The sequence below is a fragment of the Notechis scutatus genome, chromosome 1 (genome assembly GCF_049901735.1).
Source record: "Notechis scutatus isolate UNSWTSFEM ecotype Mainland chromosome 1, rNotScu1.2, whole genome shotgun sequence".
Lineage (NCBI taxonomy): Eukaryota > Metazoa > Chordata > Lepidosauria > Squamata > Elapidae > Notechis > Notechis scutatus.
In genome coordinates, this window is record NC_142009.1 from 225,150,156 (window position 1) to 225,163,074 (window position 12,919).

Consider the following 12,919-nt stretch of genomic DNA (forward strand, 5'->3'; position numbering starts at 1 on the left):
TCCATCCATTATTCCTTGTCTGGCCTTCAGCTGCCTTGGAAAATAGCTTAACCCCTTCCACTCTGTGGTAGTCACTCAAATATTGGAACACGGCTATCATGTCTCCCCTGGTCCTTTTCTTCACTAGATTAGCCATGGCCAGTTCTTCATATGTTTTAGTCTTCAGTCCCCTAATCACCCTGGTTGCTCTTTTCTGCACTTTTTCTAAAGTCTCAATATCTTTTTTTATAGTGTGGTGACCAAAACTAGATGCAGTATTCTAGGTGTGGTCTTACTAAGGCTTTATAAAGTGGTATTAGTACCTCACTCGATCTTGATTGCATCCCTCTGTAAATGCAATTTAGGATTGCATCTTCAACATGTTCACAAATAATTTAGATGACAGAATAGAAGAGGAACTCATCACATTTGCAGATGACACTAAACTGGCAGAAATAGTCAACATCCCAGAAGATAGACTCAAGATCCAGATGGATCTCAAGAGACTTGAATATTGAAGAATTCCTTTCATGTTTTAGCTTCCAGCCTCTTATTCATTGTTGCTTTTTTCTGCACTCTTTCTAGTCTTTATATCTTTTATATAACATGGTGACCAAAACTGGATGCAGTATTCTCAGAGTAGTCTTACTAAGGTACAAAAATAGTACTAATATGTCCCATGACCTTGATTCAGGAATTGGGTTTGTCAAGTCTAATGAAAAGGACTAGGGGTGACATGATAGTGTTCCAATATTTGAGGCACGACCACATAGGTTGAAAATAGATTCACACCAGAAGACAAGACAACAATAGATGGATGGAAACTAATCAAGGAAAGAAGCAATCTAGAAGTAAGGAGAAATCCTAACAGAACAATTAACCAGTGGAATGGCTTGCCTTCAGAAGTTGTAAGCGGTCCATCATTGGAGACTTTTAGGAAGAGACTAGTCAGCCACTTGTTTGGGATGGTATAGGATCTCCTGCTTGAGCAGGGGTTGGAGTAGAAGACACACCCCAAGGTCCCTTCCAACTCTTATTCTAAATACACTGGTTAGTTATTATCCATTGGCATTCTTTAGCATGCCAGTTTGAGTTTGGTAATCATTTGGAAGTATTTCCTTGTTTTTCTCCATTTCCATCTTCAGTGTCTTTACAGAAATCATTGTAATATTGCTTGTTTCTTCTAAAAGCTTTGCTAAGTTCCTTCTTGAGGTCATTTGTCTTTCTTGGCTGTGGCCTCTCTTCTTAGCATTTTCCACCATTTGTTCTGACCTCCAGTTTGGTTTGGTTTTTCTCTTTTTCCTGGTCTTTGGCAGTCACTTTCACCTTCATCCTTAACAACTCTAATTCCACAATTCCCCTATTTAAAAAAGATTAAGGACTTCAAAGTGACTGCTAATGTTCTTCTTTAAAATGGTGGGTCAGGTGTATGCTCAGTACAATATTGGGAAAACTGGTTTGCTTTTTTTTTCCACTTTAGCTTGACTTGGAACTTGCAGCTGATGTTTCCCAGCACCCCTAAGGCATATCTTTGCTGTTACAATTGGATTCTTCCATCTCTTTGTCCCAATAATATAGTCAATTTTATTTCTGTGTACTCCATTCTGGTGATTGTCTATGTACATAGGTACAGGTTTGATTGTTTGAAGAGCGTTAACAATGAAGAAATCATTAGGTTGGCAAAAATGTACAAATTCCAACTTCGGCACTCTGGAATCAAGTACTCTTAGCATTTACACATACATTCCTTACAAATTCAATTCTTTATAAGGATCAGTGAAGAGGTTTTTTTTCCTCTTCCTCCACAATGTTCACAAGATTGGGAGGAACAAGAATTCTTATTGTTCCCCTAATCTTTATCCTGGCTAGCTCTTTTTTTTTTTCCACTGCCATATGAAAAAAGATTCCTAGGAGAAAGAGAAATAGTTACAAGACTTCATCTTTCCTTCCAGTGACCCATGCTTTCAGCTAGAAGCTCTCAAGAAACTTAAGCAACATAATATTGTTCCATGGAAGCCAATCACATATTGGTGGGCTACACAGGACTGCATAGATGGCTCTGGATTTCACCTCATATCATAATGTGAGGATTGGTAAAACTATAAAACAAGGGTATTGTAAGTCCTATAGGGTAGACCAAACTGAGAAACCAATGCTATACAATAAAAAAACACTTTTATTATATTAATTTAGGACAACTCTAGTGACCAAATCTTGTAAATCTGAATAGGCTTCCCTTAATTTGTCTCTTTGTGAATTAGTCAGGGGGTCTGTCTGAGGTGTTTTCTCAAATCAGTTTCTTAGAATGGGCTTAAGCTGCACTTGTCTGATCATTGACTTGGTAAAAGATCTTTCTATTGTCCAACAGGGCCATCCTCTAATAATATTCAGCCCAGATCTTATCCATGCATCTTTAACTATAAATATAATACAATTCAGCTCTAGCATTTCTAATTTTCCAAGAACTATTATTATTAGAGATCAATCTGCAATAAATTTCCCATTTATTGATACAAATAAGGATAATTTATTTATTTTTTTAGTCCTAAAGGTTTTCCATCTCTGTTATTGGATGTAATTATTTCAAGATAATTCAATGCAAATAATTTCAGGGAGGAAAAAAACCGTTTGTCATTTAACCATTCTACTTGGATGAACAATAGAACAAAATGAATAATTGCTTACTGATCAATATTAATTGCACTTGTAATCACTTCTTGAATCACACTTGAAAAAAATGAGTTAAATAACTTTATTATTGTAAAAAGAAATGGCAGCCCAAAGAGGAGTAAGGGAGTTTGGGGGATTGGATAGAAATCTCTGCTGTCCTCTTAAAACACAGTAAAGATCCATTAATAAGTAAAGCACAGCACCTCTCTCTCTAGAGAGTCAGTTCATAATCCATAGTAAGAGACCTAGATAGGACCAAGCAGCTGGAAATGACCATGGGAGTATCAGGAAAGACAGGATTCCTCATTTTCAGGAGTACATGTCGAGTGTAGCAAGGAGTGGTAGGATCTTCTGAAGCCTTAGCCTGGTGCTAGATGCCAAGGATCTGCTACAAAGAAGTTGTAGTCAAGTGCTAGGAACAATATTGACCATCAACAAGAACCTGCTCTGAGAATCCAAAGTGGACTCAGCCTCTCTAGCACATTATTCTGATTTCAATGACCTGGATGTCCCCATACCCTAAACAGCTTGGCGATGCTTGCTCTCTTGGGATTCTGTGGCAGGCGATGGGCACCTTCCTTCCTGTCCTTCTGCTTTGGGTCATCCTTCGTCAATGTTCTTCCTGTACCCACTCAAATACATAAACTGAGCTCTTTGCGCACTGTGCATTTCCGGCACTGAACTACACAGCACCAATGAAAGCGGCAGAGGCAGTTTTCTTCCAGGAGCAGCGTCTCCTCACGGTGACCCCGTCCACAACACAGCAGGTCACAGCCACTCATGTCCATGGCAGTGCTATTGCACACTCGTCCACGTGTGCCCAACGAACCCGTCTTGCGGTTAGCAATGCAGAAGTCAGGCGAGTCGGCAGAATAGATGAGGTCCTGCCGGTCAGGGGGCTTCATGTTCCGACCCACGGGGATGAGTGTTTTGCCGTCGTTGCCACCCATCACTTTAAAAGCCCCGTTAAAACGTTCAAGCAGGCGGTCACCCACTTCCCGGAAAGGAGGCATCTTCTTCCAACAGGTGCGTAAGGCACAGGAACCTGAAAGGCCATGACACTTGCACTCTGTCCGCATGTGGTTCTTCACTGCCTGGAAAAGGGTGGGGGGGAACAGCCACAATAAGTAGGGAACAAAATGGCAATTGCAAGATTAGTAAGATCAGAGTGAAGTCTCCTAGCTGATTATTTTAGATAAGAAGTGAGAACAGGCAAGGAGACGGAAAGTTTCTTCTAAGGTTACATGGGTGCATTCTTTTCCTTAAAAAGATATTGTATTTCTACCTATTGATACCACAACAGCTTGTAAAATATGTGGCAGCTAACGCTTTAAACATGGACATCCCACAGACAACCTAGCTGGTCAACTTCATTACCCAAAGCAATTTTATATGGATCCTAGCAAATGTTAATTGCACTTTTGAATTTCTTTTATGTTCAGTTTTATTTGCAAAAAAAGTATGTTAGATCAGTTGTTATTTCATATAAGAATGACTGTATTACTATTTAAGCTGTGTTTTATAGACACTGTTTCTTAATATCTTACAAGAAACACAATTATTTTCCTGACTTCTGAGCTGACAAGCTTCATATAGTTAAGCTTCATATACCTAAGTATTGGAAGTATTAATTAATGATGCCAGTCAGCTAGGCTGTGAAAATCAGATTATTGTCCTCAGATTAATGTTTCAAGAATATAATGATGCCTGAAAATAATAAATTGGCACTTCCTGTATTACATTTTTTTAAAAGAAAGAAAAATGAGAGTTAAGATATGTTATAGCATCATGCTTCTGAAATCTAGATAATAAAAAATTGTATTTTGGAAGAATCATTCATCATCATCTGATACAGACTAATTTTAGACGGAATACACTATCTAAACAGCTCTTAAATATGGGAGCAGATATTTTAACAGTCCAATATTCCTATCATCACATCAGAATCTGTTGTGATAAGGTTTTGCCAAAATCCATCTAGAGATCTTGTTCACAATGGGATTTGATCCAAGTTCTTAAATCACACTTTCAAACCTTAGCTATTATGTTCCAGAAACTTCCTTTAATGCTTTATATTTGTCCCTGTACTTTCTCCTCCCTCTGCATGCACTTACTCAACTGCAATAATATCCATTTTTCAAACAGAAGTGATAGTTCTGTGGCAAGCAATAGAGTTTCCTTGTTCTGACAGGGAATATGTTTTCACTGGTGATCTAAGGCTGCCCTGCTCATTTGTAGAATGGAATTAAAAAATGAGACACACACATGCATAAAATTACTTCTCAAAATTATGTAGAGGATCAGAAACCCAGCAGTGTAAAGGAACATTAGGTTACGAGGTCTAGAACATATAAAATTGTCTACATACAAGACAAGACGGAATAGAAGAGAAAAGGACCTCAGAGAAGGATATGACCAGACAAATAAGTACATCTTGATTAATGACTATATGAAGCCACTGGGAGAAGTAATCTTCCAAATCATAGTAAGATATCATCCATATGCCACTCTATTTTCTGCCCTGAATTGAATGAAAAAATGCAGTGGAAATGCTTAAGGCCATCAGGACTTGATTGGGAAAAAGCAATGAATGCTCAGGCTTTCAACTCAAACATAATGGAGTGACTCTTACTTCAGAAGCTTACAGATTTTAATGTTACCCCAACTTTGTGGCACCTTTATTGGCACCTACCTAATTCAGACACCTGAAATAGGTTGCATAACAGGTCATAGTCATGGTACACTTCTGTATATGACAACTAGAAGGGAATCCACTAATCACTTTTGTCAACATATCCTACATGAAAAGTGTAGATAGAGAAGGAGGCAGAGCAGTCCATCAGCAGAGGTTTCCACAGAAAATAGGATGAAGAAGCAACACGGCCCTTACCAGTCTCCCTGCTTCGTTGTTGTGCAGGTCAATAAGAGTCCGAATGTCACTTTTGCCACGCTTGCGCTTAGCATCCATGAACTGCCGGGATTTCTCATAGCCAAAGTCAACATCATCCCCACAGCCACCCCATTCCCAAGCAGAGCTCTCCGATCCCGTGATGGCGGGTGGCAGAGGAGGGGCCCTGCTCCGAGTGGCCTCGCAGCCACACTGCAGCAGATCGCCCATGCTGCAGGCCTGGGTGACCGCATGGCTAACACCAGCTGCCGTGATGGCATAGACAAAGGCTGTCTCCCGGATATCTGTTTTGTAAGTTGAGAGAGGGAAAGAGAGAGATGGAAAACACATTAGGCAGAGTCGTCTTTCAAAATAACCTTAATGGCCAAGCAAAGCAAGAGGTACTGGCAGGCCATGTCACCATAGGCAACAACAATTCAGCCACTGAAACAGAGGTGGTATTCAGCAGGTTCTGACCAGTTCTGGAGAACCAGTAGCGGAAATTTTGAGTACTTCGGAGAACCGGCAAATACCACCTCTGACTGGCCCCGCCCCCATCTATTCTCTGCCTCCCGAGTCCCAGCTGATCGGCTGGGTCTTCTATTGTTGCCCTGCACAGAAGAACAGAGCTGGAAAGCAGGTTAGTGGGGTGGGGAGGGAATGGAGATTTTGCAGTATCCTTCCCCTACCATGCCCACCAAGCTACACCCACCAAGCCACACCCATAGAACTGGTAGTAAACATTTTTGAATCCCACCACTGCACTGAGGGCTTCTCATACAGTATTACCTGTAGTTGCTTTTTCTTGGCTGTTACTTATAGAAAACCTACTTATTTAAGGACAATTTTTGGCAAACACAACAAGGCATAGTATAGCTCTAGTTCAAAAATGTACGTTGGCATTTACTCATCCCTAGCCATAATTAGACTTGGAGACTTTATTGTCACTTTGAATGTACACTATCGTCTTACATTAAAATGAAATTTTGTTGCATATAGCCCTCAAAGGATCACCACCTCCAATATAGACTACATAAACAATGATGATTTTCCTTCATTCTTTGTAAAATAATACATTTTCCCACTCAAAATGCAACATAGATATGGTATATACATTTTATCGCATTCCCTGCCCTGTTTGGAATGGTGTGGTCATGTGATCAGACCAGTAGGAAGTGCCTGTATCCTGGGGAGACTGGGCAATAAATATCATCGGCTCTTCTTTAGTCAAATGGTATTCTTAGGGCAGGGTCTCCAAACATGGCAACTTTAAGACTTGTGGACTTCAATTCCCAGGATTCCGCAGTCAGCATGGGAAAATCCATAAAGCTGCCAAGTTTGGGGAGCCCTGCCTTCGAAAGGAAAGGCTCATAGAACAATTCCCAACCATTGATTTAAAGTATTAGTGAATGCTATTGATGTGGACAGGAAACAATGCTGTCATAAAACTTGCTATTGACATTACCAAGTCCTATCTCCATGGCATCTGTTACATTGGCTGCTGGTTGGTGTCACCTCTGGCTCTCAGCGAGCCCCTTTCACCAGCCAATAAGAAAACCAATCAGCAAGCCTACATTGCTTGGCGAACCTGCCAATTTAGACAACATTTGGCAGCCAGTGGTGATAACAAGCAATGCAGAAGCAAGATAGGAGTTAGTGATGCAACCAGTCAATCTTACAACAGACATTCTTCTGGGTCCACACAAGAAAGGATGGATGGTACTTTAGCTCAATTGTGGGGAACTGGCCAATGTGACAAGGGAAAAAATGGGCTAGAAATAAGGTGAAACCAACACTGCATAGCCAAGGAGGAAAACTGAGGTTGTCAGGGCATGATTTTAGTCGTTCTGGGTATGGATCTGCCAACCAAAAAGATTTACCATTCAACACTAAATTCCAATCATCAGGAAGCTGGAATGCACAGTAATCTCACCTACCCTTGTTTGTTAATTAGGCCCCCTGAAATCAGTAAAACGGACTTTTTTCCCCAAATAAATACACATCGGACTTCACTCTACAAAGATAGTTATGGAAAAGGGAGGAGATAATGGGACCGGCGAATGAATTAACCCCGCTCTTTGTGGAGATCCTAGTTTTAAACCAACTGTCAATCCCGCTTGGTGCTGCTACTCAAAAGGCAACACGTTGTAAGGCAGGGAATCTTCCCACCAAAAAGGACCCCATGCTGCTGCATGAAAAGCGCAGAACAGCCTGTAACAAACAGCCTGTTGCCAGTTCAACAAATCGCTTTCGTTAGCAACACAGTAACAACGAGGGGTGGGATTCCAAGATGCAGTAGCCCCCTTCCCATCTCAACAAGCTGGATTTTTTTTTATTTATGACGGGGGCGCCAGTCGCCCCTCCGCCGCGGGACACGAGTTCCAAGCATCCCTCGCCATGCTGGGACCTGCCACAGCCACAGCGGGGCGCGGGGGGGGGGGGATTTCTCTTTTGCTCTGCTCTATTCCAGCATGAGGCGCCGCATCGCCGAGGGCTCCGTCTCCTTTCCCCCCCACCCCCGCTTCACCACCTCTCTGCCCCAGTAAGGGGCTGCTTGCACCAGGGGCTGCAACGCTGGGGGGCGGTTTCAAGTAACCGAGTATTTTTCCCTGTGCGGCTGTGCAGCGGCATCGCTTTCGTCTGGGGCTTCTAGTCCACATCTCTGCGGCGGTCCAATGGGCCCCCGTCCCTTCCGTCCCGCCAAGAACGGGCGCCATTTTCTCCCTGAGTATATCTTCCACTGGCTTGCTCGTCCGTGGGTTCAAGCACCTGTCCTGGGCGCCTGGAAACGCCCGTACCCAGGGCTGCTGTGGCTTTCTGGCTCTCATGCCTGCCTGGTCCTGGGCTCGGCCCCGCGGTTATTAGTGAACTGACGAACGAAAGTGAGCATTTGCCACTCTTCCTGCACCTGTTGCAGGGAAGTATTCTATTCTGCCCTGTTCTGGTTGCTGTTAACTTTATCCCATTAGGGGACACAACACACACCCTTCAGTTCAACGTTGCCTTTGGGTAGACGTTCCCTATCGTGCTCTGACTTCCTCCCGGTTAGACTCTTTGGTTTTACGCGTGGAAAAATGCCTCGGATCGAGGAGCGATCGCCGGCAGGAGGACAAAGAAAGGTGAGGCTTTCTTTGCCCTTAGAGCAGAGGTCTCCAAACTTGGCAACTTTAAGACTTATTTTATTTTTTTAATATTTATTTATTTTGTCAAGCACGCATTTGATAATATGTATAACTATAAACATGATTATTAATACATGAAATAGATACAAATAAAAAGGAAAATTAAGACAGGGTTGGCACGCTTATGCACCACCCCTTACACAGACCTCTTACGAATAGGGTGAGATCAACAGTAGACAGTCTGAGGTTAAGGTGTTTGGGGTTAGTGGAAGAAACCACAGAGTGGGGTAGAATATTCCAGGCATTGACCATTCTGTTGCTGAAGTCGTATTTCCTGCAATTGAGTTTTGTGCTGTTTACCCTTAGTTTGTATCTATTGTGTGCTGTTGAGGTTGAAGCTGAAGTAGTCATTGAGGTAGGACTATGCTGGCTGGAGAATTCTGGGAGTTGAAGTCCACAAGCCTTAAAGCTGCCAAGTTTGGGACCCCTGCCTTAGAGTGAGGGGAAGGTGGGGTTATTCACTGTGAAGGTGCCAGAGAGGCTCCCTGGCCATATTTATGGCCCATTTCTGCTTTCTCAGTTGCTGGGAAGTCTGAGGAAGCTCTACGGACATGTAGGAGCAGAGTCTTTGAGAAGGAGGAGGGGGCAGTAAATCTCTCCCAGACATGGATGCATTCTTGGGCTTTATTAAAAGCTGCTGTGCTGTCTGGGAGCATCCATAATTGCTTCATTACAAGGACAGGGAGACATGTCACAGAAGTAAACCTTCGGCCTGTAGTAATAATCTGTGGCCTCCCGCCCCAAAGCCCAGGTGATGCGTGTACCTCTCACGCTCTCACACTGCAAAAGAACAAAGCACAACCCCTTAGGAGCAACGTGTATCTGTCGTCTCCACTCAGAGAAAAGATGGTTCTTGGTCTTCTCCTAGCAGCAAAGGTTTATCCTGTGCTAAATTCCTCCTCACGATCAAGGGACTCCGTGGCTTGATCAGATATCTCAGATCCACCGTCCCAGCAGCATTGTTGCACTTGTTTCTATCTTTTCCTCCATAGATTTCAAGGTGCCATTCATGGATCTCTACTTTCACACACACACATAAACCTCATCTTCTCCAGTTCCCTTGGAGGTAAATAAGAGAAGGAGGCTAGTCCTCATAATTTCATGTGTGAATGGAGATTGAACTCAAGGAGTTCTAATCTAACTCTAATCAAGAATAACAGTCTAGTGCCCTTCGTGTTTTCACACAACTTTCATACATCCTAGTAACCTGACTAAGAATTCAAGGTTATGAAAACTGTTCTGAACTTGTCAAAGGCACTCCTGTTTTCCACCAAATGGGCTGTGCTAAGATGATTTGAGCTGGACAACACAATTTTTTTTTTTTTTGCAGGAAGCAAAAGGCAATGCAGAATCCAATTCTATTTTTAAAACAATACAATGGTAACTGAATTTCAGAAGTCTTTATCAAATAATTGTATAACATTCACTTTGTATCTTCATATTAATAAAATGTAGTTGTACAGGGAAATGCTTGCTTGCTTGGTTTTTGCATGCTTCATACATACACTTTGCAACAGGCATCATCTTAAAGGAGCCATTCCTTCCCTTTATATGAGCAAAGGGACACAATAACTGCAGGGTTTTTTAAATTTAAAAAAGTCTGAAAAAACCTTGTAATTAATTAAATGTTGTCAATTAATCACATTGGGCAAGGCTTAAATAATTGTTTTCAGATTAGGGAAACAATACTTCTAATACTCTAATTGAATACATTAAAACTGGTGAAAGTAATCATGTGATATTATGTTCTGGGTATATCTTATATGGATGCATATCAGATCTAGAAGTGTTAACCTACATTGCTTATCAGTAATGTCTCGGTCTCTTTGACCCTTAGCTATGTTTTGTTTGGTTGCTTCTATTTTATAGGTCTCAAGTGCCCCACCAGATTTTTCTAACTATCCAATTGATCAGCCTGCACCTGAATAAGGGGGACAGATTACTACTTCTCCTCAATTAATAATAGAAAAGAGGAAGAAGATAAAGCTTCACCCATACTAGTGACCATGCACAAGATTAGTGGCTTCTGTAATCTGGAAAAGGATCACTGGCAACAGAAGAAAAATTAAAATGTCTGCCCTTCCTATCAGTGTAGTGTAGTGTGTGTGTTAGAAGGGGCACACAAGTATCAAAATGCTATAATCTTAACATACCAAACAGCCTTCAGACTGCCCAAGTCTACTTCTCAACTAGGAGTAATGCTTTCTAGATTTATTTAAATGCTTTCTGGGTTCACATTTAAACTAGACCTACATTTGTAGGCCTCAGTTTAAGTCTTCTCTTTGAAGCCTGTAGACACAGACCCTCAGTGTCTTAACTGAATAATTTAAATAATATAAGAAAAATTGCTTGATATTCTGGATGTAGATCAATATGGAGGCCTAAGTGTTTTGTATTTCCACTGATCCTGAAATCCAATACTTAAGATAAAATGAGTTTATAGATAGGTCAGTTAGAATTGCTACATTGCCTCTTTGTTTATTAGTGGTACTTGGAGAGGAGACCAAAAGGGAATTTCAGTGCTGTAGGGTAAATTGGGGAATAGGGAAAAACAAATAACTTGGAAGACGAAAACTAGATGTTCTACTATAAACACAAAGAGAGATTTTTCACCTTTACCTTTATGTGTCTTAATTAAATGAGCACTAGTAAGAAGTTCATTGGCTTCATTTCAGAGAAATATTTTTTATCATCTGGGGGTATGGTAGGATGTGAGATGATATTATGGTCTTAACATTCAAATGGATTTTTTTCTATGTGCCAAAACCAGGCACAATTTCACACAGACACGAAGAAGCTTTATGCCTAATTAAGACCCCTGATGCAAGTGAAAAAATATAAAAGAACAGAAGTTTTAAGCAATGGATGGGGCACCATTGGGCATAGCTGAAATTGTATTTATATGGCATGGACTGGAGATACAAGGAACAGGTGAATCTGCAAGTGAAGGCCCAGCAGGACCCAAAGGGAGATCTGCTAAGCAAACTGGCAGGGGGATATTATTGCAGCTTCTGTGGGGGGTGCGTTTTACAAATTAGACATCAGTGAGGCTAGTTTGACAAAGGTGCTCAGGAAAGATTTTTTTTTTCCTATTTCTGTTTACTACCCTGAGCTAAAACAACTGAAAACAGCTGTGTGAGTCAAGGAGAGAAATACATAAAACACTTCTTTTAAAAGAGGCTCCTTTTGGAAGTGTGAATGCAGTTTGTTAAGCTAAGGCCTCTGTACTGGAAATAGTACACAAAATAATAAACATCACTATAATTTAGAGACAAACAGTGCATGTTATGACTGGAGAGTTCCTGTTTCCCACCCGCCAATAGAAGCACTAAATCAATCCCAAATCCTAGAACTATCTGAATAGCCCAGCTCAAAGTATGCAGCAAGGATTCAGTAAACAGGTGTGTTCATCCCATCTGCTGCCCAATTTAATTTCAAAGCAAACAGAGAAGAGTTGCAAATGTATTGTGTCATCCCCCCCCCCCCCAAATCATCTCCATATAAGAGCTTCTATCCCACTGGCAATTTTGGTCACCTCTAAAATATAGGCTGTCCTCTCTTTTCTTCTCTCTTTAATTGTGAGGACTATTTGGCTGAAAAAATTCTTTTATGGACAAAATAAATGCTTTCTACACCACCACCCCCTCTATTCTGGAAGAATCCCAAAGAACAGCGGTCTACTTAAGCAACAAAGCCCACCCCACTCACCCTGCTGTAGGATCTTCCCAAAATATTTGCTGTGGCTGGTGCAGTTCCAGCGACGAAAACGGAATTGGTACTGGCACTCACGGACACCCAGTCTGGCTCCTTTGGCGACTTCTTGTACAATCTCAGGTTCCGTCTGGCAGAGCTCAGCCTGTTTCCCTGCCAAGCGCTTGGTCTTCCGACAGATGCTGTTGGGATCCATGACCAACGGGCTGCCCACTGCCCTGGAAAGATTGGAGGGAAAGACAAGGAAACACTCTAGCTGCATCGAAATTAATAGGTTTAAACCTGTTTAATCCACAGTTCTTTAGGGGTCTTTTATAAATTAATTATGAAATTAATCACTGAACATATGCCAGGATGTTCCCAAAGTGGTAACATTCTGTGCTGTGTGTCCCAGGACTTTCCAGTTTAACATTCTCTCTGACCAGAGCCAGTTCTGTGAATTTTGGCACCCTAGGCAAAGTTGTATTCTGCCCTCTTCCATTGCCTCCTC

At 41.7% G+C, this 12,919-nt stretch overlaps 1 protein-coding gene across 2 annotated transcripts in view; it reads right to left on the reverse strand.

The window, feature by feature from the left end:
• Positions 1-2,716: 2,716 nt before the first annotated feature.
• Positions 2,717-12,919, reverse strand: part of WNT6 (Wnt family member 6) — a 55,273-nt gene continuing 45,070 nt past the window's right edge. For both annotated transcript variants that reach the window (XM_087950405.1, XM_087950406.1), the window contains exons 2-4: positions 12,427-12,647; positions 5,540-5,841; positions 2,717-3,743 (exon numbers count right to left, since the gene is read on the reverse strand). In XM_087950405.1, the coding sequence (XP_087806531.1) occupies positions 3,282-3,743; positions 5,540-5,841; positions 12,427-12,647 (985 nt within the window). In that variant the 3' untranslated portion in view covers positions 2,717-3,281. The remainder of the gene's footprint in view (positions 3,744-5,539; positions 5,842-12,426; positions 12,648-12,919) is intronic.